General features: G+C 39.4%; 1 protein-coding gene across 1 annotated transcript; it reads left to right on the top strand.

The window, feature by feature from the left end:
* The first annotated feature begins 534 nt into the window (after nt 1–534).
* HELLS (helicase, lymphoid specific) lies at nt 535–25,615 on the top strand. The gene is made up of 22 exons (XM_054206857.1): nt 535–662; nt 792–913; nt 4,283–4,405; nt 5,736–5,795; nt 6,274–6,310; nt 6,403–6,467; nt 6,951–6,992; nt 7,809–8,033; nt 9,504–9,686; nt 9,932–10,075; nt 10,670–10,866; nt 11,539–11,635; nt 12,635–12,796; nt 13,304–13,446; nt 15,041–15,179; nt 16,594–16,677; nt 16,765–16,884; nt 18,651–18,767; nt 19,713–19,872; nt 23,030–23,126; nt 23,344–23,420; nt 25,073–25,615. The coding sequence occupies exons 1-22, from the start codon at nt 632–634 to the stop codon at nt 25,168–25,170; spliced, it is 2,523 nt and encodes an 840-aa protein (XP_054062832.1). The 5' UTR covers nt 535–631; the 3' UTR covers nt 25,171–25,615.
* The last annotated feature ends 279 nt before the right edge of the window (nt 25,616–25,894 follow it).

The following is a 25,894-nucleotide window of genomic DNA, read 5'->3' as shown; positions in this document are numbered from 1 at the left end:
TGTTAAGCGTTCCTCTGCCCTCTCGTGGCACACATCGGAAGTCTTTTAACATTCAGGGCCTCACACTAACGGAGATATCCGCCCGTGCTATGTCCGTTCTCCCGGTGGAGATCCAGAAGGGTGTACCGGTGCCGCTCCTGCTGCCAGAGGGAAGCAGGATCATGAAGCCCGGGCAGTTTCATCACGCCGTTCCCGACCGGCGGCCGCTGACAGTATGGGCCTGCGGCGGCTCTGTCAAGGCGGCCTGTACACCACAGGCCCTGAAGCACGGCTTAACACGGACGAGGTCCCGCATGCCGAGGGCTCACTGCGGCCTGTGGAGCCCCGCGCTGTGCAGGAAGGCCCGAGCGCGCGCTGAGGCCTGACGCGAGTCACCGGCCAACAGGGGCGGACCCAGGAGCTGCCCGGCGTAACGGCGGGCCTGCCAGGAGTCAAGATGGCCGCGGGGGCGGGTCCGTGAGGGGGCGGGGCGGGGCGAGCCGCCTCATCTCGCGAGGCTTGGGCAGCGCGCGGTTTTTGCTCTCGCGAGGCGGGTAGGCGAGCGGGCAGCGCGCGGGTCGGGCAGCGCGCGCAGGAGTTTGGCGGGGCGCGCGGGACCGCCTCGCGCCCACAACGGCCCCGGCGCGCGGCCATGCCGGCCCATAACACGGCGAGCAGCGGCGGTGAGAGCCGGGGCCGGTGGTTGGGGGGCCGGTGGTTGGGGGGCCGGTGGTTGGGGGGCCGGTGGTTGGGGGGCCGGTGGTTGGGGGGCCGGTCGGGCCCCCCGTGGTCAAACCCCGTGGTCGTTGCAGAACCGCTGGGAGCGGAGATGGGGGAGCAGGCGGAGGCAGCGGTGATCACGCCGGCCATGCTGAAGGAGGAGGAGCAGCTGGAGGCGGCGGGGCTGGAGAAGGAGCGGCAGATGCTGGAGAAGGTGAGGGGCGGCCAGGAGGTGGTGGGCGGCGAGACCCCGCACGGCAGCCGGGGCCGCCTCGCGGAGGGACGGGGGGGCCGGGGCCGGTTGGGTTTGTCGGGACCGGGCGGCGGCTGGGGGCCGGGGCCGGTGTCCTGCGGCTCCTTTGATTTACAAACAAACCAACGTGGGGGGCTGTTGAGGGGCGGGCGGATGCTGCGGTTCACAAGCGTCTCTGATCATCCACGGCAGGCCTTTCTTTTTAAGGCTAATGGTGGGCTCTGGCAGTCAGCAAGAAGCTTGCTGCGTTTTATACGCGTTTAAGTTTGCAATGAGAAGATTGCCGCTTTACTTTTGTCATCCCGAGCCTAAAAATCCAAGATATCGTGCCTTTAAAGTAGGCTGATTTCAGAAAGGGTAGTATGTTTACATTGTTCTGAATTCCTCTCTGAAATATTAAAGGCAAGATTTTTCTTTTCTTTGCGTTTTCTGTGGGTGTACATAACGTTTCTCTTCCTCTTTTTCCTCCTTATTTTATAAAACCCACCAAACAAACGACATGATTAGAGCTCTGCAGGACGCTTATAAAAATGCCACTTATCCTTTCCAGAAATAAGCCCGGTTGTGCGTTTCTTTTGGTGGCAGGTATTAGTTTAGGCAGCAACAGCATCAAGCAAGTGGCCTGGCTTAAAAAGCGTCCTGAAAAGGATCGGTGTCATGCCATCGCTGGCATCACTGCCGGGAGAAAGGTACATGTAATCATCCTGAGAGTTGGTGCCTGGTTTGTGTACTTCTCTCTGCTTCTGTTGCAGGAGATACAGACTGCTTTCAGGAAATGATATGTCCCTGACACACACGACATGATCGTTACGTTTCATTTCTCTCTTGCTGTGAATGTTTTCATGTGTTGGTATTAAACGTTGGTTGATACTAACCAATCTGTTTTGTAGAGAGAACATGAAAACTTGATGCCTCTAGACCTGCACTCATACAAATTATCGAGGTATCAGAATACTATGTAAGGTATTGTGGTTCAGGCATAAGGCAATATAAGCTTGAAAGAACTCTTCTCTTAAATGCTCTTCTGGGAATTGTATTCTAAAGAACTAATGCTATTACTCAAAGTACTTGAGAAATCAGGGTTGTTTGTTTCCTGTCTTAAAAGTTGAAGTGTTATTCTAAGGGCATGAAAAATACAATTTCTAAGGCCTGGAACTAACTTTAATTACTCTTTTTCTTTTCCCTAAGAAAAGTTGTGATTTATAAAGGTGTGTTTTTAGACTGCAGCATTTTGTGCTACTGTAGTTAGAAAATAATACTTTATTCTCCCAGAAGTCTCATAATCTTCTTTCTTGCAAACAGTAAGTCATGATAGAGTCTGTCTGAACTTCTCTTCAGGTATTCCTTGATCAGACTTGGAACTAAAAATTTGCAGGCAATGCTTTTGGAGGGTAAGGAGGAAACCCTTGTAGAGCAAATTACCTCATTGCACAGGAAGTATTGAGAAAAGGACTTAGAATTTAGTTTCTTTCACAACCAACCACTTCTGTATCAATGCTATAATGTGATAGGGCTGGGTTTTTTTTGTATTCTCTTCATTTCTTGAGAATCCACAGAGCTTACCTATAGCAAGGGTATCTCTCTGCTGTCCTGTGTGCTTCTGTCATGCTTTCTCTGTGCAATTGGGCCACTCAGACCAAGGGAAGTCACTCATGTCGTTAAACCCAGGTTTACTGGCATCCTGGGGGCAGTTGATGTTCTTGAAGCTTCTGGGTTTTTTATGCTTGTCGCTTGGTGCAAAGCCCAATTATGGGCCCAAGATTTGTTCAGCAGTTCAACAAAGGAATCACTTATTCTTTCTGTGGGATGATGGCAAAACACCACTATGCAAATATATAAGATTGGGGAGTGAGGAAAGAGTGGCAAATTCTTGACCTTTTCGGTCAAAAAGGGGCGGGGGGAAATTCCCGCTTTCTTGAGGCTTGATGATTTGAATCAAAGGACAAAGTGGAGAAACCATGAGTTCAGTGCTGTTTGTTGTCTTTGAGTTTTCTTTTTTCCCCCTTGACATTTTCACAGTTGGTCAAGGGAACAGTCCTTCAGATTGACCAATTAATGTAAGGATGCTGTGTTCACTCCAATAAAAAGTGAGCAATAGCAATTTGCTGAAAGACGTAGTTCAGTTTTAATTATATTCTCTCTTGGCATTGCCATCAAGGGTTGGTCTTTCTTAGCTCAGGTACTTTTCATCTGAAGGAAAAAATCTGGATTGGGGAGAGCAGAAGCAAATAAAAACTGTATGGAGAGTCAGGGGAAAGCAGTCTCTTCCCACAGAGAACTTGTGGAGATAGATCTTCCTCTCATAAAAGAACATGGTGATAGCTACCTGATAAGAATGACATAGAGTACTAATTGTGGAAAATAAATATGTGATTTCTGGGGAGAGAAACATGCTACCGCTTTCCTGTGTTATACAGTTTGTCCCATGATTGAGCTAATACCATTTTTCCCCTGCCTGTTAGTCTGTTTAGCTGTGGGAGATTCCCCTGCCTTTCTGTCTTAGCGTGCCCTTCCCCCAGTGTTTCTTGTGAAGGCAACGGCATAGGGCATAGATAAGCATCTCCTAAAGCTCTGCATCTTACCTTGCTGGGCTTTCTCTTGGAGATGCTAATTTATGCCTTTTTACTTGTTTGATATCTCAATCTAACAGGCAGTGTCAGGTGAATGCAGACTGGTGAATGCTTTTTTACTTTTGGGGGGAGTCTTGATCTAGTTTTAAAGAGTAATTTGCAAACTTCTAAATGCACAGCCTTGACTAATTCAACAGAAGTTACTTGTAAAAGCCTATGTGGGTTTTGTAAGCAAAGCAGGAAGTTAGTGTTTTAACACTGGGGATTGACCTGACCTCTGTAAATTAGGTATGATGGATTTGTAGCTATCTGAATATCTTGTTCATAATGAAAAAACTGTACCTTTGTGCAAATGGCACATGGAGGCATCCCAACCAATACTTGAAAAACTGTGCTGAATTTTGCCGGGTAGGTGGATTTTTCCTCACAAATTTTCCAGGCTTCAAATAAACTTAAATCTAATTTTGCTCCAAATCTATAAAATCAAGTTGAGGTACCTTTGAGCCCTTCGATACCTTGTGCTACACTGCACTGGAGGCATGTGTTTACATACACAAGTGAATGCAACTCTCGGTTTCTTTCATCTTATAGCACTTCATAGGTACATGTGAGTCTATACACTCACAAATCGTAGATGTATAATGACTGGAAGGGAAAGGTGTGGGTGTGTGTAGTTATCCCGGAGAAAAACCCTTCATTGTATTACAAGTATTAACTCTGAAGCTTCTATAAATACTTGGCATCTCTTTGTGTTGGCCAGGCTCGCACTTCTTGGGACAGGGAGTCGAGTGAAATGCGCTATAAGAGGCTTCAACATCTGCTTGAAAAAAGCAACATCTATTCCAAATTCCTGCTAACCAAAATGGAACAGCAGCAGCTAGAGGTAGGTGTATTCTTGTCTGCCATGGGTATTCTTAAGATGGGCTGCCATGTGTTTGGTTTTGGTTTGGCTTTTGTGTGGTTTTTTCCCCATCTTGCTGTTTGAACTGAAGTAAAAATGCTGTTAAGATTGCAATAATAACATGAAAATCTACAAGAACTACTGCCCAGGAATGAAGCAGTGCTTTGCACAATATTCAGAATTTATGTAAGTTAATAGATTGATCAAACTGTGAAGAGCATGAATTATAATTTAAAATCACAGTGTAAAGGTGGCACTGATATCTTTGCAATTCTTCTGTTGGCCTGAGTGCTAGGAAGAGAAAACAAGTATTTGAAACAAGAAACAATGTTTAAGGGAACTAGAAAACCTGGAGGGAGGATATAAGATACAAAAACTTGACAAGTAGGAGCCTTTTTGTGCAGTTGTGCTGCCTTTGTTGTGCAGCCTTTTTGTGTTAGTTACTGAAGGCTGAGGATGAGATATGTCTTCAGGATGCTAATGTAGACCTCCCTCAAACAAATTTATAAATTACAGTGATCTGAGACCATGCTGTTCCCAAACAAGAGCTTCCATAAAATGATTTGACATATTTTGTTTCTTTTAATCCTTGGGCTGCTGAGTTCATGTCTAGCTTTATCTTGACTTTCTTAACTGTACCTTTATGGACAAGCTTGGAAGAGTCTACACTTGAGAGAGAGGGAGAATCTTAGGAAAAGATCCAGTGCAACAACATTCTCATAAAAGCAACATTGACAGACTGCAGGAACCTCCTTTCTAAAATGCTTTTCGAGTTTAACTGTCAGCTTGAATTCATGGTTACTGCATTGATAGAATGTATGTTTCAGTAGTTAGTCTTGCTCCATCTGATAAATACCAGGGTCTTTTGCTTTCAGCAAGTAGAAATAGTAGATGGAATGAATCTTAAATTCTTCAAGACATGAAAGCACTTCTTCATTAAAGGCATTGTAGGCTATTTACATTGCTTTCTGTTCCACAATGAATGCAAGTGGTAATATGTGGAAGTTAAAGGGGAGCTGCATACATGGAAAACTTACTGCAATAGATGTCATCTTAAGGAGTTTGCAATTTGGAATACTTTTGTTGGAGTCTTCCTAAATTAATGTATTTAAGTGTTTAAACTATTCACTTTATCATTTCAAACTGTATCAGACTAGAGGCTTTTAGTGAGATTGCAAAAACAAAAATCTGTAGAGTACACAGAACTCTTACCAATGTAATCTATGCCTGTTATCACTTCTCTAATGGATAGTTCTCTTGTGGGTGTTACTGAAATATAAGAAATGTGTGTGGTTTATTTGGGGTTTTTTAGGAACAGAAGAGGAAGGAGAAGTTAGAAAAAAAGAGAGAGATGATGTTAAAATCTGCCAAGGTAAGATTAACTAGCTATTTTATGCAACTTTCTGAATAAAAGTCTAACAAATTAGGATGTCAGTTTGATTAAGGTACATAAATTAAAGTTAGATTAGCCAGTATTTGTAGCCAGTATTTGACTTGCAGGATCTATCTAGTAGACCATATTTATTTTAATTATAATAAGACTGTATAAAAGTGCTTAAAAAATTGCATCCTATGACAGTCATCTTAAGATGCTTCAGACTGATTTATATTAAAGAAAATGGTTTGAATTTGTCTTGAGGTTTTTGTTTTAGCAATGATTGTTTGTTTAGCCAAGATGCTGAGTAAGTAATAAAGATAAGCAGGAATTTTTTGCTGTATTTTTAAAAATTGCTTAATAGTAAAAATGTTTCACGAAGCTTTAAAAGACAACAGTTTGAGGCTGATTACATCTTTATATCTGTCATAGAGATGCATACGATGATGAACTTCTTCCTCTGTTTATTTTCTAGGGTCAAAATCCAGGTGATTCCAAAGAGGAGAAATCGGGTACGGTATTAGCCTTTGCCTTTTGTCAGTACTGGTGTTTTTAGTTTCTTTAATGTTTGATGTGTTGTATAAACTCAAATGTTATCTGACAGGTGCAAAAAAGAAGAGAGGGAGAGAAGATGGGACATATAACATCTCAGAAATTATGTCCAAAGAGGTAGGCCATAACTATAAATAGGCTTGTCTGGGTTTTCGTAGCACAGATTTTAACTGGTGAGGCAATTGATGTGTGACATCTGTATTTTAGAGCAATACATTCTCGTACATTGCTGTCAGAGATTTATCAACCAACAGGCATCAGTAGTCTGTAACATATGACTTCCTTCCAACAAAGATCTATGTAACAAGCAGTGTTGTCAAACCTGTAGAATTCAGATATTATTTTTTAAGTCTTTGGGGAGGCAAGCTGTGAAGAGACTATGTTGCCAGTTGAATTTTCAGTTACCCTTTGTAATTGGAATGCATTCACTGGTGTGTGGCCTTGTTTAGAGTCACTTGCATGATTAATGAGGTTTGTATGGAAAGCTTTTTAAAGTATGTCCAGATTCTTCAGTAAAAAGATCTCATGAAATACAAATTGTAGTAGCCTTTAAGGTTGAAAAGTGCATAAGCATAGTTTTTTTTTTTTCTTTGTTTCCAGGAAATACTATCAGTGGCAAAAAAAAGTAAAGTGGAAAATCAGGTATGTTTGCACATATTGTTGCAGTCTAAGTGTGTTAAGCTCAAAGGGAGGGAAGGCTTTTTATACTTTATAGTATCTCTTTAAACTTCTCCTGTAAATAAACATCTCTCTGCTAGATATTGAAGTCCTGAAGTAGGATTTTGAATGGTGCAAGTGAATGCACTTAAATACTTATTTTCAGAAATCCAAGCTAATTTATTTTTTTAACCACTGGATTTGAACATATTTATACTTTATAGAACACCTGTAGTTTCAAAAATAAAGGAAATAGGAATTTACTACGAAATATTTATGCTGGTGTGTAAGACCTTAAGACAGTAATTTTTAAGCATTCAAGCACGGAGATAACAGGTGTGGTCTCTGCTGCTGTAGTTTAAAAGCTACATGCACAGTATGCATTTCTTTCCACCATTCTCTAGAATCTGCTTACAGAAGCGATATAGCTGTATTAAATGCTAGCTGCTATGAGGAAGGTTTTAAGTTTGCTTGCTTTTATGGGTAGAAAATTACAGGCCCAGTCGCTTCGGTAGGTATCACTGCTCTTCAGTTCTAAAGGAGTAAAGAATGCATATAAAGCATTGAAATTTTGCATGTTGGCATGTACCTACGTAGTAATGTTAATCTGAAAAATAAATTCTACTCTTGAGTTGACAGTTACTCAAATAAAGTCTGTGTCAGGGGCTGTCTTACTTCACTGCACGTTAAGACAGGTGTAAATTCTGTGAAATTGGGCAAAAGTATTGGGCTACTGTTAGCTAGCCTTTGATGTGCATTCCACTTGCCACATCCACGTGTTCTTTGAACTTCTCTCTATAGGATGAAAGCTCTTCTGACAACCTGTGTCCAGAAAACCTTCAGAAAAACGGAGACTCAAATAGCGTCATTAAGGATAGATTGTGTCAAGCTGTACGACACAGTGCCAAGCAATTCCTTGATCCAGTACGGAAATTTAATGGACAACCAGTGCCTTTTCAGCAGCCAAAGATTTTTACTGGTGGTATAATGCGGTGGTACCAAGTGGAAGGCATGGAGTGGCTACGGGTATGTAGCAATTGTTGATGAAACTGAATCTGTTGACGATGGAAACAGATGTGTAGGGAAAGAGCCACTGGAAGACTGTGATCATAGTTGGTACAGGGAAGGTGAAGAGAGAGATAGTTCTTTATGATTTCTCATGCTACAAGAATCTGGTGTTATGAAAAAGTTGTCAAGCAGGAGATATAATGTTTCAGCATGGGGAGGATATTTGTGTTTGTAAATGTTTCTTTAGACTTTCTGCTTGGTGTTCTCCATCTTCAGTTTCTCCATCTGTTTTCTTGTTCAACTCAACTGTCTTTTCAGCCTCTCCTTACCAATACTTTGTGAAACCAGAAGGACCATGCATACTACTAAGGGACAGTTTTACTTTACCCTCTTTCAAGGGTTTGAATACCTAGCCCATAGGTGTTTATAAAGACCCAGTGTCTTGCAGGCCTGACACAGATGCGTTTTCCATTCTCTGCATCTTGGAATCTAACTAGTAACATTAACACAGTGTTTTAAAAATGTTTTGTCTTTAGCTATTGAAATAAAAAAACTAAAGAAGCTTGAAATAAAGATTGCCCACATACATATTTAACTTTTACCTGGTTTTGCTTGCAAGCCAAATAAGAGCAAGTTTGCTTTTTAATTATCAGAGCCAGATAGAACTAATTTTCATGCTGCTACTGATCTCATATTACCCTTAGGTTTTTTCTTTCTTTTTCTCTTTCCCCGCCAAGCATATGTATCTTGTTCTTACAGGCTGAGGCTGATCTCATGAGTGAGTGGCACTGAACTCAAACATTCTGTTCTGTGACTGGGAAGTTCGTAGGGAAGACAGGCCTATTCTGTGAGGGGAAAACACAGCTCAGTGATAATAACCACCTTTATGAATAGTAGCCAAAGTTATACAATACAGTAGCCACAGAACACTTTTGTGTCTGTCTGCTCTTTTGTGAGAAGTTGCTCTGTCATTTGTCAGAATGGGCAGTGTCTGCGTAAAGAGCTTTTACTGGACAGCTGGCTGTGTTCCTCAGGAATTGCACCTTTTTCCTACGGTGAAGCAGCTGTTCCTGTAGAAGCTACTTGAACAGATAAAACTGAAACATCAGCACAATAACTTGGTCTCTTAGAGGAGGGAGCTAAGGGAATTCTTTGCAGCTGGGATGGGTGAAGATTTGAGTAGTGTGAGTGGTACTTGCAGCTGAAGTGCTTTTTTGATTATAACACTAATTTACATCCTTTCCTCTGTTACTGTTCTAGTTTTTGCTTTCTAGTCAGGCATTTAATGTGCTAGAAGCACATTACATATGAATGTCTGGGGTTTACAAGATGCTTGTATTTATTTTCATCATGGAGAAATCTTACTTGTCTGTAATATAAAATGTGCCTGGTAGAGAATTTCTACAAGTGTTACATTCCTAAAGGTATTTATTGTTCTTAACGTATGTTGGCTATTTTGCATTTACATTTCTTCTTCTGTGTATGCAGATGCTTTGGGAAAATGGTATCAATGGCATTCTAGCTGATGAAATGGGCTTGGGAAAGACAATCCAGTGTATTGCAACAATAGCACTGATGGTGGAGCGAGGAGTTCCTGGTCCATTCTTAGTATGTGGTCCTCTGTCTACTCTTCCAAATTGGATGTCTGAATTCAAGAGATTTACTCCAGAGGTAAAAGAAATTCTTTTTCTTTTTCTTCCTTAGGTTTAAAAGAACAAATTACATAATTCTTTATTCTAATTCTTTGCCTTAAAACTTTTTCTGTATGGAACATCAGTCTAATTGTAATTGTTTGTGTGGTTACTACACACCGTGTCATGACTTGCCATGTATTTACAGCCTTCTTGTAACAAAGCTAATTATCTCTACTGTCTTCTTTAGCTCAGTTCACCTGACTTCAAAACCTCTTTTTTCAGATTCCACTAATGCTCTATCACGGAGCTCAGCAGGAACGTCGTAAGCTGGTTCGTAAAATTCATGGGCGACAAGGATCACTGCAAATCCATCCTGTGGTCATTACTTCCTTTGAAATAGCAATGCGAGACAGAAATGCCCTGCAGGTATCTAAGTTCTGAAAGCCCTAGGATGGATGGAATGCCTCATCACAATTGCAATGCATTTCAATATAGTGAAAACCCCCCCACATGCAGTCTCTTCAATGAGTGTCCTACTGTAGCGTTTATATTGGCATTCACTTCTTTTTTTTTCCTTGGTAGCAGTGGCTCTGGAATTTTATGCTTAGGAAGTTCTTCAAACAAAATGCTACCCAAAAAGTGAAGTAAGCAGATAGTAAAGCATATCCTGCTCTTTTCATTACCTTTCTGTAGGTGATGGTGAGGGAGGCTTGTACTAAAAAGCTATACTTGGTGTATAAATATCATGGTTAACATCAGAATGGTTTTTTCAGCGAGATGAGTTTCTTATAGGAGTTTTATTGTAATTACCTAAGCTTTCTAAATGCAGTTACTGTGAAGCAGGCGTATAGTATTAACTGTTTGGACTCAGCTCTTCTAGTCTGGCAAAGTAAGAAACAACTGTAAATAAAAAATCTTTGTAATGGACAGTATTAGTCTTATTAGTGCTGCTTGCCTCATCTGGCACATGTTTTGATGGAGTAAAGCTAAGATGTACTGAAATATCCTTTCTTTTTGTAGCACTGTTTCTGGAAATACCTGATAGTGGATGAAGGTCACAGGATTAAAAATATGAACTGCCGCCTTATCAGAGAACTGAAACGATTTAATGCAGACAATAAACTCCTTTTGACTGGTACTCCCCTGCAAAACAACTTGGCAGAGCTTTGGTCATTGCTTAACTTCCTGTTGCCAGATGTGTTTGATGATTTAAAAAGGTAAGTTGTGATCTGATGGTGAAAACTATTCCCCTTTGTTTTGTTTGGGCATTATTGTGACTCTTTAATAATTAAACTTGTATCAGCGTGTGAAGAGCTATTTTATGGTATGGTTGTAATTTGGTGTGATTATTTGGTGGTAAAGGCTTTGAAATATGTCTTGCCTTTACACTTAGTTGTTTCAGAAAGGAAAGGAAGTAACTGTCAGTTCTATGGATAGTGGAAGCTCAACTCTGAGCTAAGATAAGAGCATTTGGGGGGAGATGTTTGTCTGGTAGGTGCCTGGTGCTGCAGAAAGCTGTGTGAGGCTGGAAGACATGGGACACATGGGAGCTGGATCCTTTTCTGAAGCAGTAGGGGGTGAGGTGGAAGAACACTGCCAAACCAGTCTTTAAACTAATTTTGGAAAAAAACCATAGACTAGATTGAACGTAATAGATCATAGTGAGTATTCCAACTAATACAAGTATTTTTACCAATCACTTAAAAACCCAAGCATTTGAATTGACAGGGATATTTCAGAAATACCTCCTGTTCACCCTGTATTCATGATGAATATTAGCGTTTTGTTTTTCTTAAATTGCAGGATAAGAGAAGAATAGTATACTTAAATAATGAAGAATAATAGCTATGAAGTAAGCTATTCCTCTTTTTTTTGCTTTGTTTTTATAGCTTTGAATCCTGGTTTGACATTACCAGCATTACAGAAACTGCTGAAGATATTATTGCTAAAGAAAGGGAGCAAAACATCTTGCATATGCTACATCAGGTTTTTTCTTTTTGTTTTTTTCATGGTTTATTTCTAACATTGATGATTATTATGAAGTGTGTCAAAGTCTTGTTTGTGGAGCTGAAACGTGGGCCTGAGGCTTTTGTTGTGGCACTTCTAGACTTCCTTAGACTTTTGGTTGTTTGGTGGTTTTGGTTTTTTTTTTTTTTTCAATCTTTACAGCCCTTATAAATACTGAAAGGAACAATGTACTTCTTTCATAATGATTCATTTTTATTCTTGGAACTGAGTTGAATTTAGTCCACCTTAATTGCAGTTGCTTACTTCTGTTTGCCAAAAGATTTGATTAGTATATTTATTTTACTGAAAGATAACTTTGAGGGAATTTATGTAACTTAGGTGTTGAACAGAATACCTTTTGACAAACTAGTTGTATAATGTGCCTGTCTTCAAAACCAAATTAACACTCACAACTTTTTAAGGGGAGGTATAGAAGTAAATGCTTACAGAACTATCATTTTTCCATCATAAGCTGGTGGTGAGAGATATAAATAGTATCTTCTAGGTATAATTCTCGATGAAATTTATTACTTATTTCGGTTAAAGGTTTGGGGCTTTCCCAGAATAACTTGATTTAAGAAATATAACAACCAAAATGAGGTGTTTGATAATAAAATTCCTTCCAGTTAATGAAAATTATTTGAAAGGTCAAATTATTTCAATAATTTGAAAATTATTTGTAATGTAGTTACTACTGCACCTTTATTAAACACTTCAAAATTCTTCAAATGTCAGTGGTTGTGGTGTGTAAACACATGCATTACCAGCACATGCATAAGAGTTTTGGAGTAGCATCCATATTAAAAAATGAAATATGTAACTCTGCAAATTATCTCCCTTGCTTTAAATTGTCAAAATAACATTATATCAGTAGACTTGTTTGTGTGTTGTTTTTGTGGGGGGTGTTTATGTTTTATTTCTTAAATTAGCCATGTTGAGAGCTTTGAGTAATTTTAACACATCTGATCAACATTTCAGATTCTGACACCTTTCTTACTGAGAAGACTGAAATCTGATGTTGCTCTTGAGGTTCCTCCTAAACGAGAAGTTGTGGTGTATGCCCCACTGGCAAAGAAGCAAGAAACTTTCTATACTGCCATTGTAAATCGCACCATTAGCAAACTGTTTGGAAATAATGAGGTATCTTCTGATAGGGATGTTAGAAATGTGCTTGCTATTAATGGATTATAGGCAAAACCACATTGGTATTGCTTTGTTACCATTGCAACTTAACCCAGTTTTTGCTTAAATCTTTAGTCTGATCCCACTGTTTCAATGGCAGTTACTGTGACTGGTCTCAGTGGACGCAGAACTAACACAATATGAGTGTAAACACATTCTTGATCACTTGTAGCCTGTGGGGGAAAAGGCAACAGGTTTCATAGGGTTGACAGTTTCTGCTGTAAAATCGGTAAGGTACTAATGCGGTCTTTAAAAATCAAGCAGAAGCTTTCAAAATCTGCAGTTATATAACTTTAAAATTTGGGCTGCATTTTCCTACTTAGCAAAGCTTACAGCTGCTGAGTCTAAGTGGTGCATGATGCATATCACTGAGACCTCTTTTCAGTATTGAGAATTCTTGGGTCAGCATAGGCCTTTGAATCTGAAGCTGTCTGCTGTTGATGGCAACATTATCCTTTCCCACAGGAAGAAGTAGTTGAGTTGAGTCCTACAGGTCGGCCTAAACGACGTAGCCGAAAACTGGTCGATTATTGCGAAGAACATAACGGTTCACCTGATGACTTGGAAAAATTGATCAGCAAAATGCAAGAGGAAGTAGAAAAAGAGAGGTACCTGCCCTAAAAAGAGCCTTTTTTTTTTTTTAATTTTTATTACACTGTCTACCTCTTAACTTGCTTCTAGAGCTTTGCTTATTCAAATTGATCAAGAAGAATGGCATTTTGTAATTCACTGTCCTTGTAGCTTTGATCTGTTTCTTTGCCTTTACCTAATATTTGCTGGGCCATGATAGAAATGATTAGATTGTACCATCACTCACTGAATTACAGTGACAGTCAACTAAAAGACATTTTACTCCTAGACCTGTGGCCTTTGCAGGATCTAGCAATAAAATTGCTTCTTGAGTTCTTGTTTTCATTAGTCTTAGGTAGGTCCTGTGACAATAGTGCTGTTGATAATCCAGAAAGAGCTAAAATGTCGAAGTATGAAATGTAATTCCTTTGGGCTGCTAAAACATTTTGGTAGTGAAGAACCTCAAGGTCTAAGATGGTGCTGGGTACCAGCCAAGGAAGAATTGCTTCATCTTAGTTAATTGGTAGTTGAAATTTCATTTTAATAGCTTAGGTCCTGGCTACAGCTAGCAACGAGGGCAAACAGCTGAAGACCTTGCCTTATTGCTAGGTTTTGTAGGCTTTGCAAGGTTCATGTAAACCTTTGTCTTCAATGTCCAGTTACGTTCACAGGTATATCTTTCATTGGCTCGAAGACAGGATAAGGGATAATGCTGGTGTGGTAACTACAGTTAACTACTAGGTTTTTGCAGAATTACTCAGAAATACTTGAAGCAAAGTTTGGGCTCAAGACTAGAGAAAAGGGAGGAGTGGTTTCCTTGCTAAACTTTGTAAAATATGCAGGCTTAAGCTGAGGCCTGGAACCCAAAAGGCCAGCACAGTTATTGCTGTTTTGGTGACAGGTATTGGTCACTTTCTGGGGATTAAAATCAGAGTTGAGGTTCAGGGCTGAGGAAGCTGAGGAATTACCTTTGTTCCTGGTTTTGGCAAGGTCTGTTGGTGGTTGTAAATTGGTTGGGAGTCCCTTGGGCATAAGGAAAACTAGATTAATCTTCGGGCTGAAATGTACTTATTTTGTTAGATTTTTATTGTAGTCCAGTGTACTTCGCAAGAACAGACATGCAAATATTTTGTTTGTATTAATTTTATGGTATGCGTGTATCCCTTATGTTGGAGATGGTACTTAGATGTGGAAGAGCTAAATATCTGTATTTGTTGTGGATCCTGCAATGTGTACATGTGGCTGAAATGGGATAGGAAGAGAGGTGAGTTTGGAATAGCTTATGTATTGTTCCACAGGAGATCTGACCATTTGTTCTAGAGAGGGCTTGAGTCTGTTCCCTTTTCTGCTGGGTGACTTGAACAAGTTGTTTTTTCTGCTTCTGATTACTACTGACTGCCCTTTTGTATTTTAAACCAATAATGGCAAACCCTTGTGCCTTTGGTGCCAAGTGTGGCACTAAAAGAAGTTTTTTCTGGTAATGGCTTTACTAACTATCAGTGATTTTGAGGACATTTGACACAGTATGTGAACCCATTGCTTGATTTTGTCTTTTATTTTTTTTCTCTTCAGTATCTGTAGCATAATAAGGTTGACGCTTTCTGTACTAATAAGATGACGTATCTTTTCAAGGCCAGTGGTAGAAGTCAGCATTCCCATGGATTCAGAGGTGAACCTTAAACTGCAGAATATCATGATGTTACTGAGGAAATGCTGTAATCACCCCTATCTTATTGAATATCCATTGGACCCTGCTACACAACAATTCAAGGTACATATTGTCAAAGTACTAGGAGAAAAATTATTCCAGGTACTAAAAAGCAATAGACTGTGAGCCATCAGCAGTTAAGAATGACCTTTTCAATGTATTTGGTATATAACTCCCCATAGAATTCCATCAGTGTGACTGAATCACTGTTTGAAGCTTCCTGCAGCAGCAGTTGCAGAGACCAGTTCAGCCTCTGTGCCCATTTAGCCTTTACATAATGATGCTGTAGTGTTCTTCATTATGGCAGCACTCATCTGCTGGGAGCAAAGTTAATGAATTAAAACAGTAGCTGGGTTCCATTAACTCAAAGTGTTTTAGCATCTGCCTCAAGCTCTCCTCAAAAGGTTAACTTCTAAAACAAAAACTTGGTGAACTGTTCATAACATGTTGCAGGAGATGCAGTGATAACTTTTAAGTGTGAGATGTTGAAGGGCTGAACCAAGTTCAATGGAGTTGTCTGCTCAGAGGGTACAGCATCCTTTCTCTTCCCTAAAAGGGAAAAAATCCAAATTATATCACAAAGGCCAGCTGGTAGTTTAATCTAAACAAAGCAGTTGGCAATATAGGAAAGTATGAAGGAATTTGAATTGAAAGAATCTTGAAAAACTAGAAGTTGCTTGCACGTTCTAAATGTCAGTTTGTGGGCATGTGTAGTCATGTTTCCTGTTCAGTGAATGATAACAGATTCAGCTGCACTCAGGAGCAAGGTGTTGAAGTTTATCAATGTAAAGTCAGTGCATGAAAGGCCAGTCTGGGTGATGAGGGGAAATCAGTTAATGTGTAGAAAATGCAGACTGTTTTACAGTTGACACCACTTGCAGGAGCTCATACCTGCTCAGGAAGATGGATTAGGACTTAGCAAGGTGGCTGCTGTATGGCTCAGACCTGAGAAGTTTCTAAATAGCTGCTCTGAGTCCATAGCAAGAATCAGATCTAACAAACTCTTGAGCAAAAGAGGAGTGTAATGTAGCAGCGTGAAAACCTGTTTTGTGAACTTTTGTGAGTGGCCTGATGTGTAATAACTTATTCAACAGTGTTTCCTTCTGTCCAGTAGGTGGAAGCCTTGTGCATTAATTACAAGGTGGGAAAGAAGCAATGTTGCATTTCCATGTGGAAGAATTAAAATCATCAGGGTTTCTCCTTCCAGAAATGGGATGAAAACTGTCTAGGGTTTTTTTTAAGTATTTGGGCATATGAAAGGGTGGGGTTTGATTTAGTTTCATCATGATTTAATTGATTCATTGCAGTTTGCTAAAATTAGCATTGCTTCCAATCTTAAGGCTTTTAGTTAAAAAGATGGTACAAGCTTGTTTTCTGTGAGAAGCTTTCAGACAGCTTTTGTTGGTGTTTCTGAGTCAGGGAAACCTTTTGGTATCCTTACATCCTAATATATAATTCCCCTCTCCCCTGTTCCAAGGTTGATGAAGATCTAGTAAAGAATTCAGGCAAGTTTCTACTCTTGGACCGAATGCTTCCAGAACTGAAAAAGAGAGGACATAAGGTAAAACTAATGATTTTTGGGCGTGGGGGCCATAGTTGTCTCCTTACGGCCCAAAAATGGTACTAAGGAATCTTTCTGGTTTTTTAGGTCTTGTTGTTCTCACAAATGACTATGATGCTTGATATTTTGATGGATTACTGCTATCTGAGAGACTTTAAATTTAGTCGATTGGACGGCTCTATGTCCTACTCGGAGAGAGAAGAAAATGTAAGTAGATATACATGCCTTTTGAGCCTGCTAGCAAATCCTGCTTGTTCCTGTGACACTGGAACATGATTTTACACAGCATTTAGCCTTTAATAGGCAAAACACATCTATGCTGGAAATTGACATCCTTTCTGTTGCTTTAGTATCTGCAGCTCAGAAATACTGAAGCAATGAAATGTGTTAGTAACCAATATCTTGGGGTATGCCTAGAATGATGGGTGCTCAAGTACTCTGTTGCCTAAATGTAAAGTATAGAATATATCTAGATTGTCGCAGATGCTAATCCCAGTTTTACCCTTGCATGTATTGTTTCCTAGCAGCCAGGGTGTGATGCTAGCATCTACGGCAGCATACTACAAATCTAATGCCAAATAAAGTGGATTTCCAGGATATGAGTTTTTGTACTTTAGTGGGACACCTGTAACTTCAGCCCGAAATTGCATGTGGATTTGTTCCAGTGCAATCCTTTGTTCTTGCATACTTTCAATGGTTTCAGATAACCACAGAATGCCTTACTACTGAGGCATATATTTATCCTAAAGAGCGGCCATGCAGGGTCGTTCTGGAAAACTACCTCTCTGAGGGTTTGCAGGCATGTAAAAGAGCAATGCCTATATGGAGGAAGTACACAGGATGTATCCTAGGGGCTGTGCTGCAATTGCCATCTGGCCTCCAAAGTATGCACTAATGTTTATGAAGATAAAGAAAAACAGTGGCAAATGACAGATTATCTAGCTCAAGTTGTGCTTCCTTCTGCCCCATTTTTTTTCCTGTGCCACAATGTGGCTGAGGAAAACCAAACCCCTAAACCCTCTAGGTTGCAACTGTTAGAGCTGATTCTTAAAGAGGAAAGGCTAACTAGCAGTATGTCAGCAAGCTACAGTAACTTCTAATAAGCTGGTAAAATTTTGTACTACTGGCTTGTGGGGATTTTTAGGAGTTGATTGTGTGCCTACCACAATGTGGTATGGGTGCAGGATGAGAAAAGTCTTCCAGATCACCAGTCTAAGTTCAGGAGGGCTCTTCGCAGCTCTCTGATTTGCTGATGGTGCTGCAGTTGATGTCCAGAAGAGCCCAGGGGATATGGGGCTTTTAGAGAGATTGGATAGCTGCTTCCACCTGGCACTGGGGTGATAGTTTCTTTTTCTCTGCTGTGACCAAAGTCCTGAAAATTACTAAACACTTCAGTTTTCTTACCAGCATGTCAGTGGTCAGACTAAATAGACTAGGTTTTGACTGGTATTGCAGACCTGGCAGGAGCTGTGCTGACGCTTGGAAACATCTTGCAGTGAAAGTAGGCTTGATGCTGAGTAGGAGGCCAGAACATTACTCTTCATTTTGAAGTAAGAGGAGGAGGTATACAGAGTGTCTGGAAGTTGCAGTTAAATTGGGATCAGTATTTTAGATTGTTGCTTTAGTCAAGAATTAGATACGTTTTTAGGCTCTGCCAACTTGGACTGTGCTCATCTTAGGTAGGTTATATGGAGGTGAATGTGATTTGGTCTGTACCCTGCTATAGTCTTCTCCACTCTGTGTGTTAGACATCTCATTGACTGGAATCATTAGACGAGAAAATATAATTGCTTCACGTTTTGGTCTTGTCCTGTCCTGAATGCGTGCAATGCTGCTTAAAGCCTTAGTTTGGCCTCTGACAGGGTATGCTGTATTTTATCTGTGTTTATCTTTTTAAATACAAGTCTGTCAAAACATTAGCTGTGTTGTGTTTGATCCATCTGCTGTTTTTTAATAGACAAATTCTCTTCCAGATGCATCAATTCAATACTGACCCTGATGTCTTCCTGTTCTTAGTGAGTACAAGAGCTGGTGGCTTGGGCATTAACTTAACTGCGGCAGACACAGTCATCATATACGATAGTGACTGGGTATGTTGACAGACTGTTAACCTAGTGATGTGTCATAAAATGCTTTCTTTATTGCTGCTTTTGATAATCATTTACTAACCCATTATGATATAGACCATTTCTGTAACTTTAATGAGGTGTTACATGAAGATAATAGTAAGTAGTATATGCAAACTTGTTATATATGAAATACGCAGCCTTATTTGAAAAGTCCTAGCTTATCAAATGCAAAGTTAGAGTTGGTTTCCAAAGCTAGCCTGTTTGCCCCTGAGTTACACTGAAAGCAGGAGGTTTTTTTCTGTTACTGTTGAAGATACATTTCCTTCTTTCAATTTGTTATTTAAGTTTGAATGCCTCCGGACCTTCTACAGGTTCACTCTTTCGAGCAGCCGCCATGCTAGTACTAGCCTCTTGAATTTCCTCCTGTGACTTGCCATGTGTGTTTTAGCTAGCTAGGATTCTGCTGCTCTTGTGAGTCTGGAGACTGGGAAGAGGAGAGGTATGGAAGAAAATGACTGAAGATCTCTGCATCTTCACTTTATTTTAATAGCCTGCTGTTTGCATGACTATTCAGCTTTAGGAAAGCTAGACCCACTTCAAAAACAGCTGAAAACTTTTTTTTAATCCCTTTTCTTATCCTCCCAACAGAAAAACCTACAAAACTACAGCTAACACCCTCAGCTAAATTTGTGATACAAAACATGTCCATCTGTTGAAAACTGCAGCACGTAGTGCAGAAGCAGTCCAAGCTAGTTGGGTTAATCCAGCTGTGCACCTACAGCAGCAGAGCTTGTCATGGATAAGTTTAAGAGTAAAGAGATGTAGAGTTCTATTATGCCATGGCTGCCCTGCTTATTGCTTCCGCTCTGACTCTTGGAGCTCACTGTTGAAAATGTTGTCTGTGGTATGTCTCTTAAAAAAAAAAAAGTTAATGGTGTAGCTAACTTGTTTCTTTTATGGGCTCAGAACCCCCAGTCGGACTTGCAGGCCCAAGACAGGTGTCACAGAATTGGCCAGACAAAGCCTGTTGTTGTTTATCGTCTTGTGACAGCAAATACTATTGACCAGAAGATTGTGGAGAGAGCTGCTGCCAAAAGGAAGCTGGAGAAACTGATTATCCACAAAAGTTAGTATCTTTCTCTTAAGATTTCCTGTAAGCATGTGTTCCCTCTTTAAGTCTCAAGAGAGAACTCTTACTGGTCTGTGTTGTGACTGCTTTAGTATGTTTTCTTAAATGCAAAAAGCTTCATCATCCCAACAAGTTTCAAAATGCATTCTTAAACACACTGTAGGTAACTTCTGCAGCAAATTAAAGAAGGGCACTTCTAGCATTTCTGGAATCAACATGTTATGGCTACTTCTTTACTAGTAGGTAGGGGAGAAAAAGAGAGGGGATGGGACAGGGAACCTACTTGGAAGAAATATAGGTAAAACCAGGCAACAAGAGAGTAGAGCTCTGGGCTTGTTGGCAGCTTGTTAGCAAGATGCTAGTTTGTTTGACCCAAATGTTTTTGGACTTTAAGCATCAAAAATGCTGTGGCTAGATGACAAGTCTGAGTTTATTATCTTTTAAAAATCTAATTAACCAGAATATAAATGGAAAAGCAGGTAAAAAAATTCTTATTGCTTGCAGTTTAAACTGCTCGTTATTTAGTGCAATATGCCTATCTAATGACATCTAGAGCAGTGTGTCACAATGTGAAGTTTAGTGATAGATTTTTCCAGTTGCACTAGTAAACTTCCTTGAGTAAGGAGTGTTCCTGTTAAAATTGGTGAAATGAGTAGAGAATAGAAAGTTGGTTTCTGGGGGGTTCCTGCTAAACTTCGTTGAGATGGCAAATCCTGGAGCTGTAAAATCACTGTAAAAAATCTCAGCATCCTGTTTGCATCTGTCCTTCTGAATTTAAGAACAGTATGTTATAACCATGGTAGAATAGTCCTGTGTGAACAACTAAACAGTGATGAATAGAACAATAGTCCTTGATTTTATATGCGCAACAATGGTGATTATTGTTGTGCTTGATTGTATATCTGGTTGTACTCAAAGGTCTTGAAGTGATTGGGTTGAAGTGTCTCTCTTGGGGGTAAATTTTTCTTGTTTAGGACCTACAGGAATCTGCTTTGCTTCCATAGCTTATTCTGTTCGTGATATTTGGACAGTAGTTCCCTATAGCATTTTCCAAACACTAAGCTCACTTGAAAAATACAATTCTTGTAACGGGCCTCTGACAATAATTAGCCTCATATTAAACTTTAAAGGAGGTTAGGAACTTCCCTTAGAATATTGGGGGGGCGCAAAAAAAGCATTTTCATGAGGGCATAAAGGGGCAGAAAGGCCACACCTGTAACTGTTTACTGCACAGTGCACTGCTTGTCAAGCCTAAGCTGTGGTTCGCCTTTGGTTTTGAATGATGTTAAGTAATCTTTGTTAGATGCTTCCTTTATTCTAGCCATAGCCTTTATCTTTGTAATCTTATTGCCACTGCTGTCTTGGTGTGACTGCCAGAATTGCCCTCTAACTCTTTGTAGACATATTAATGACTAATTTAAGTAAGAAAAATTTTGTTTTTAATGATCTGACTGTGGTCCAACCTGAAATTAAAACCAGAGGGCAAGATGAGCACATAAAACAGAATGGCCTCGAATAGTAGATGGCTGCCGTATATTATAGTAGCTACGGGAACTGTGACTAGTTGTACTGGAAGGAAGCCAAGTGTCAAGTTGGGTCATGTCTTCAGTTTTGCAATAAGTTGAATAGTTATCTTGGTAACTATTGGTGAATCATTTCTAAATCTCGTAGCTTAGGTAGGGATGTCCCCTCAGGGAACCTTTGGATCCACTGTGTAAATGTAAAGGTGATGTAATGGATCCTCTAATTTTGAATATCTAAAAAAATGTTGGAACTTTGGAGTAGTGGATGTGGAAGGGACATTGCAAAGCTTACTGAAGTCAGGCCTTTCAGTGGTGTCTAACCAAGTAGGATGTGTACAGTACAAGTTCTGGAGCTTAAGAACTGGGATTTGTTGCAAAGCAGAATGCTTATTTGGCATCAGCACCAGGTTACTCTTTCCGTCTTGTGCTTCTGTTTTATTGAAGAAAGTTGCCTAGGAAACTGTATGAGAACCAGTATGATGTTAGCTGAACTAGTAGTTGTCAGACTAAGAGGAAATGATGAACATAAACTTCTATTTAAAGTGTTAAGTGCTTGATAGGGTCTTCTGTATTTTTTTTGTCGTTATTATTGAAACCCAAGATCTGTACAGCACTAATTCAATGCCATGTAGCTCGTGAAACTCTGAAAACTAAAAGGGAGGGACTGCATCACTAATAGTGCATGACCGGACCTGGATCCTGCGTGTCGCAGCAGATGTTAGTGGGAGAGAATCCTGTAGCTCGAACCCCTCTGGAACTGGCATCTGACTTGCATGTCACAGAGAAACAGCCAGTCCTTGGAGGGAGATGGGAAAAGGTGTAGGGAGGACTTCTGAAACCAAAGCATAGGGAAGAACAGCAGTGTGATGAAAAGGGATCAATGAAGACTCTCAATAAAATGGGTATATGTGTTGATAAAAACTGAGGAAACTTGGCACAGAACAGTAAGCCTTGCCTGTCTCCTTGAAATGTGCAAGACTGAGCTTGACTTCATCCATGCTCAGCTTTCGTTAAGTAATAGTCTTGTATAACTTTTTGGACATTTGTGCTGACATCCAGATTTGTGCGTGGATAGGCATTAGCATAGTCAGCGCAAGAAAACAACCTGTCAGGTGTATTATTTTGTCGTGTCTGCCTAGTCCATTAAAATGAGGGATGTTCTCTCTGCAAACCACATATCTTTCACGTATTTCCTATCTTGTGGTTAATACTGCTTACTTTGTTTCAACCAGCTTACAATACAAAGGGAACAAACTTCAGCATCCACCATCTAACTTTATTTACAATGTTTTTACTGTAAGTAGAACTAATGGCTTTTCTGCTCTGTGTGTGCGTGTGTGCATGTTGAATTGGTGTTTCAATCAGTTCTTCTGCATACTACAGCTAGAAGGTGAAAGGCCTGCATGTAAACTTCTTGTGTACCTCTGACTTTTTTCACCAGTTAGGCTATTAGCCTAAGGTGTGTTTACCGTACTAAGGCTAAACAATGCTAGGACTAAAACAATGAAACATAGCAGTAGTTTTGATGTGCAAGAGTAATTAGTTCAATATGTGCATCCAGCGTTGATTTACCAGTTTACAGGATTTGTTCCTGTCTCTGTGTACTTTCTTAAAATTTCTCCTTTTTACAGATCAGTTTAAAGGTGGCAAATCTGGTCTAGCACAGTCAAAGAGCTGCCTGGACCCTCAGGAATTAATAGAATTACTGAAATCCAGAGACTATGAGAGGTATGCAGTTTTCATATTTTTCTTGGACCATGAGCTTGTAACTTGCAGCTTGCAAGCAGCTGTCAATAGCTCTCTTGTCTTATGAAGTGGTATGTGGATCTTCATAGTGGAAAAAATGTCCTAGGGATTCTGCTATGTGGGAAAACTGACTTCTATGGAATACTAACTGTTAACATGCTGTTATCTGTATTAAGAGAGATTATTTCTTTCTCAACAGGGAGGTTAAAGGATCTAAAGAAAAAGTAATCAGTGATAAAGATCTAGAGTTACTCTTGGATAGAAGTGATCTTATTGGTAAGTCAGAGTTTTCTTTCAACTGTATTTTTTCTCTTTTTTTTTTTTTCCTGTTCAACAGTAAGTTCACATTTTGTAGGAGTCTTTGTATGTAAAAAGTTGCCATAGCTTCCATTGCCTACATCTGAAAAAGGATTCTTTGGCCTCTTTGCTGACGTTTCCAATACCATTTGCTGAAGAAGAAATAACAGAACTTAAACAAAAGTATTCCAGAAAACCACATTCATGCATCGTGTGCCCTGAGCATACTGTGAATGAAAAGCATAGATTAGGAGGTGTTCTGCAAAGCAATTTTCCCTGTAAATTGCTGTAATTAATCAAGATAGAAATTATTCTCAGAAAATATTTATTTCAGCAAACTTGTTTTGAAATCTGTTTTGATACTATCATAATTCAAAATATAGTATTAACACTTTTTGGGGAAAAAATTTGAGCTCTTCAGAGTTACTGTGGTTTGTCAGTGGATCAAATATTGAAAAAAACCAAACCACCACACACAATTTTTGAGGTTGTCTGCAAGTTCTAGTGCTTGATCAGGCCAACATATTCTAAAGAAAACCTTAACTTTTCTGAGAAAGGAAAAGAATTCTTGTCCAATTTGTCTAAACGGTAGATTTAGTATGCTTTGTTTCGTTCAGTGTCTTTGAGAGATAAGCCTCAGAGCATAGATACAGGAAAAAAACCCCATCATTCCAGAATTTAGAAGTAAAAATGATAGCTAGCCTTAAATTAGTGTGATATGTATAGTTTTGAGTAAAATAAATTTGCCTTAGAACAACTGTTGCTATGCTTAATTTTTTTCCCTAGATTATCTAAAGAAATTGTTTTATAGAACTGCTCATTTCAGTTAACTGACTGCTGGTATAGAACATTATTCTTGATGCACTGATAATGTGGTCTGTCTCTATCTTTACAAGTTCAGTCTATGAAACGATCTGGTTTCTCCTCCAAGCTGGAGAAGGTGCCATTTATTTTGTGTTATTAGTGTGCATCATATTTATAATGGTTGCTTATTCTTTTTTTTCTTCTTGGCTATACTAAGCAAAATTAGTGTATTAAAGTTGTGAAAAAATGTTTATACAAATACATTAGTCTAGTGGTATGTACTGAATATTTACTACGGCTAACTGCAGATAATGCTTTAGAAACTGAAATGCCACATCCTACCCCTCTAAGCCATAATTATAAAATTTGATATGAAGACAATACTTTTTCATTAGTTTTATATTCACTGGAAGGGCAATATAGTAATTGCAAGTGCTAAAATTTAGAAAATTGAAATTTAGAAGAGAATATTGCTTAGAGCGGTAATTTTCTGTGTTTCTCCTAGTAACTTCACTAAATAGGCTTACTGCGTTCTGTTTTCTTCTCAGGAAAACAAGACTAGTTCAGGCAGATTTTAAAACTGCTTATCTCCATTCAGCTTTAGCCAGAATGGAATCTCTTTTTTTTTTTTTATTATTAAAGTACAGAACCGAAAAATATTTTCAAGGACAAATCTTCAGTAGCAAACTGTTGATGAAGGAGCAAAATGATTTTATCAACTTGCTTTCCAGATCCAAACAAAAATCCATACAACTTTCAGATCTGCAATAGTAACATTGAAGACACTTTACCTATTACTGTTGATTTTTGTTTTCTTTTAATCCTAGATCAAATGAAGACCTCTGAAAAAATGAAAAAGGAAAAAATGGGTGTCTTCAAGGTCCTAGAAGAATCATCGGATTCCAATGCAGAATGTGTGTTTTAATGTGCAGATATGGCCTGTAGTCTTACAGGACAAAAATAAGACTGACATCAGATCTTCCAGAGATGTCACTTAGACGTACCGGTCCTTTATGCTGACTTTGTTAAGGCCTTGTACAAATCCCTCGTGTTCTTGTGGTGAATTTTAACATGTGCTACAGTATAATGCAGGTGATAGTTTCATGTTATTGCTTTGGTAGGGTCCCATAAAAAATTAAGAAAATGAGCATTTGCAGCTAGCTCTTTTGATCAGTGGTTAAAAATGGAAAATTTGTTTAAAAAAAAAATCTTCCTGTGGAAGTCCTAAAACACTTTTTTTCATACAGTGTCAATTATGGTTTTATTTGGAAGGGAGAGAACGTGAGCCTTTGTAACAGCCACTTGTGTAGCTTCTGTTTTTAACTTCAGCAAAATTATTTTGATTAAATAAATAGCTGGTTTGTCCTAAAGGCGTAGGGTTTTTAGCATAACTTCTTAAATAAGCGGAGCTTGTGTTGTGTCTGTTAATTTACTCTTTCCATACTCATTTAGCACATTAGCCCATCTCACACATTTGGGGAAAAAGAAAAAACCAAACACCAAAATCCCCAAAAAACAAAACAAAAGCTGTCAAAACAAACAAACAAAAAAAACCCCATCCCAACAAAAACCAGGCAGCTTGAATGAGCCCAAAAAAATGTTTTTGTTTTTGGTTTTTTTTCCTGGTGCAGACATTAGTCTGGGTTGTC

The sequence above is a fragment of the Rissa tridactyla genome, chromosome 6, assembly GCF_028500815.1.
Source record: "Rissa tridactyla isolate bRisTri1 chromosome 6, bRisTri1.patW.cur.20221130, whole genome shotgun sequence".
Classification (NCBI taxonomy): Eukaryota; Metazoa; Chordata; class Aves; order Charadriiformes; family Laridae; genus Rissa; species Rissa tridactyla.
This window is presented reverse-complemented; position numbering and strand designations above follow the sequence as displayed.

Excerpts from the sequence above, each read along its gene's own strand:
- HELLS (XM_054206857.1), top strand. The coding sequence starts at position 632 with ATGCCGGCCCATAACACGGCGAGCAGCGGCG. Across the intron at positions 663-791 it reads TAACACGGCGAGCAGCGGCG|AACCGCTGGGAGCGGAGATG; the intron begins GTGAGAGCCGGG and ends TGGTCGTTGCAG. Across the intron at positions 10,867-11,538 it reads GTGTTTGATGATTTAAAAAG|CTTTGAATCCTGGTTTGACA; the intron begins GTAAGTTGTGAT and ends TTGTTTTTATAG.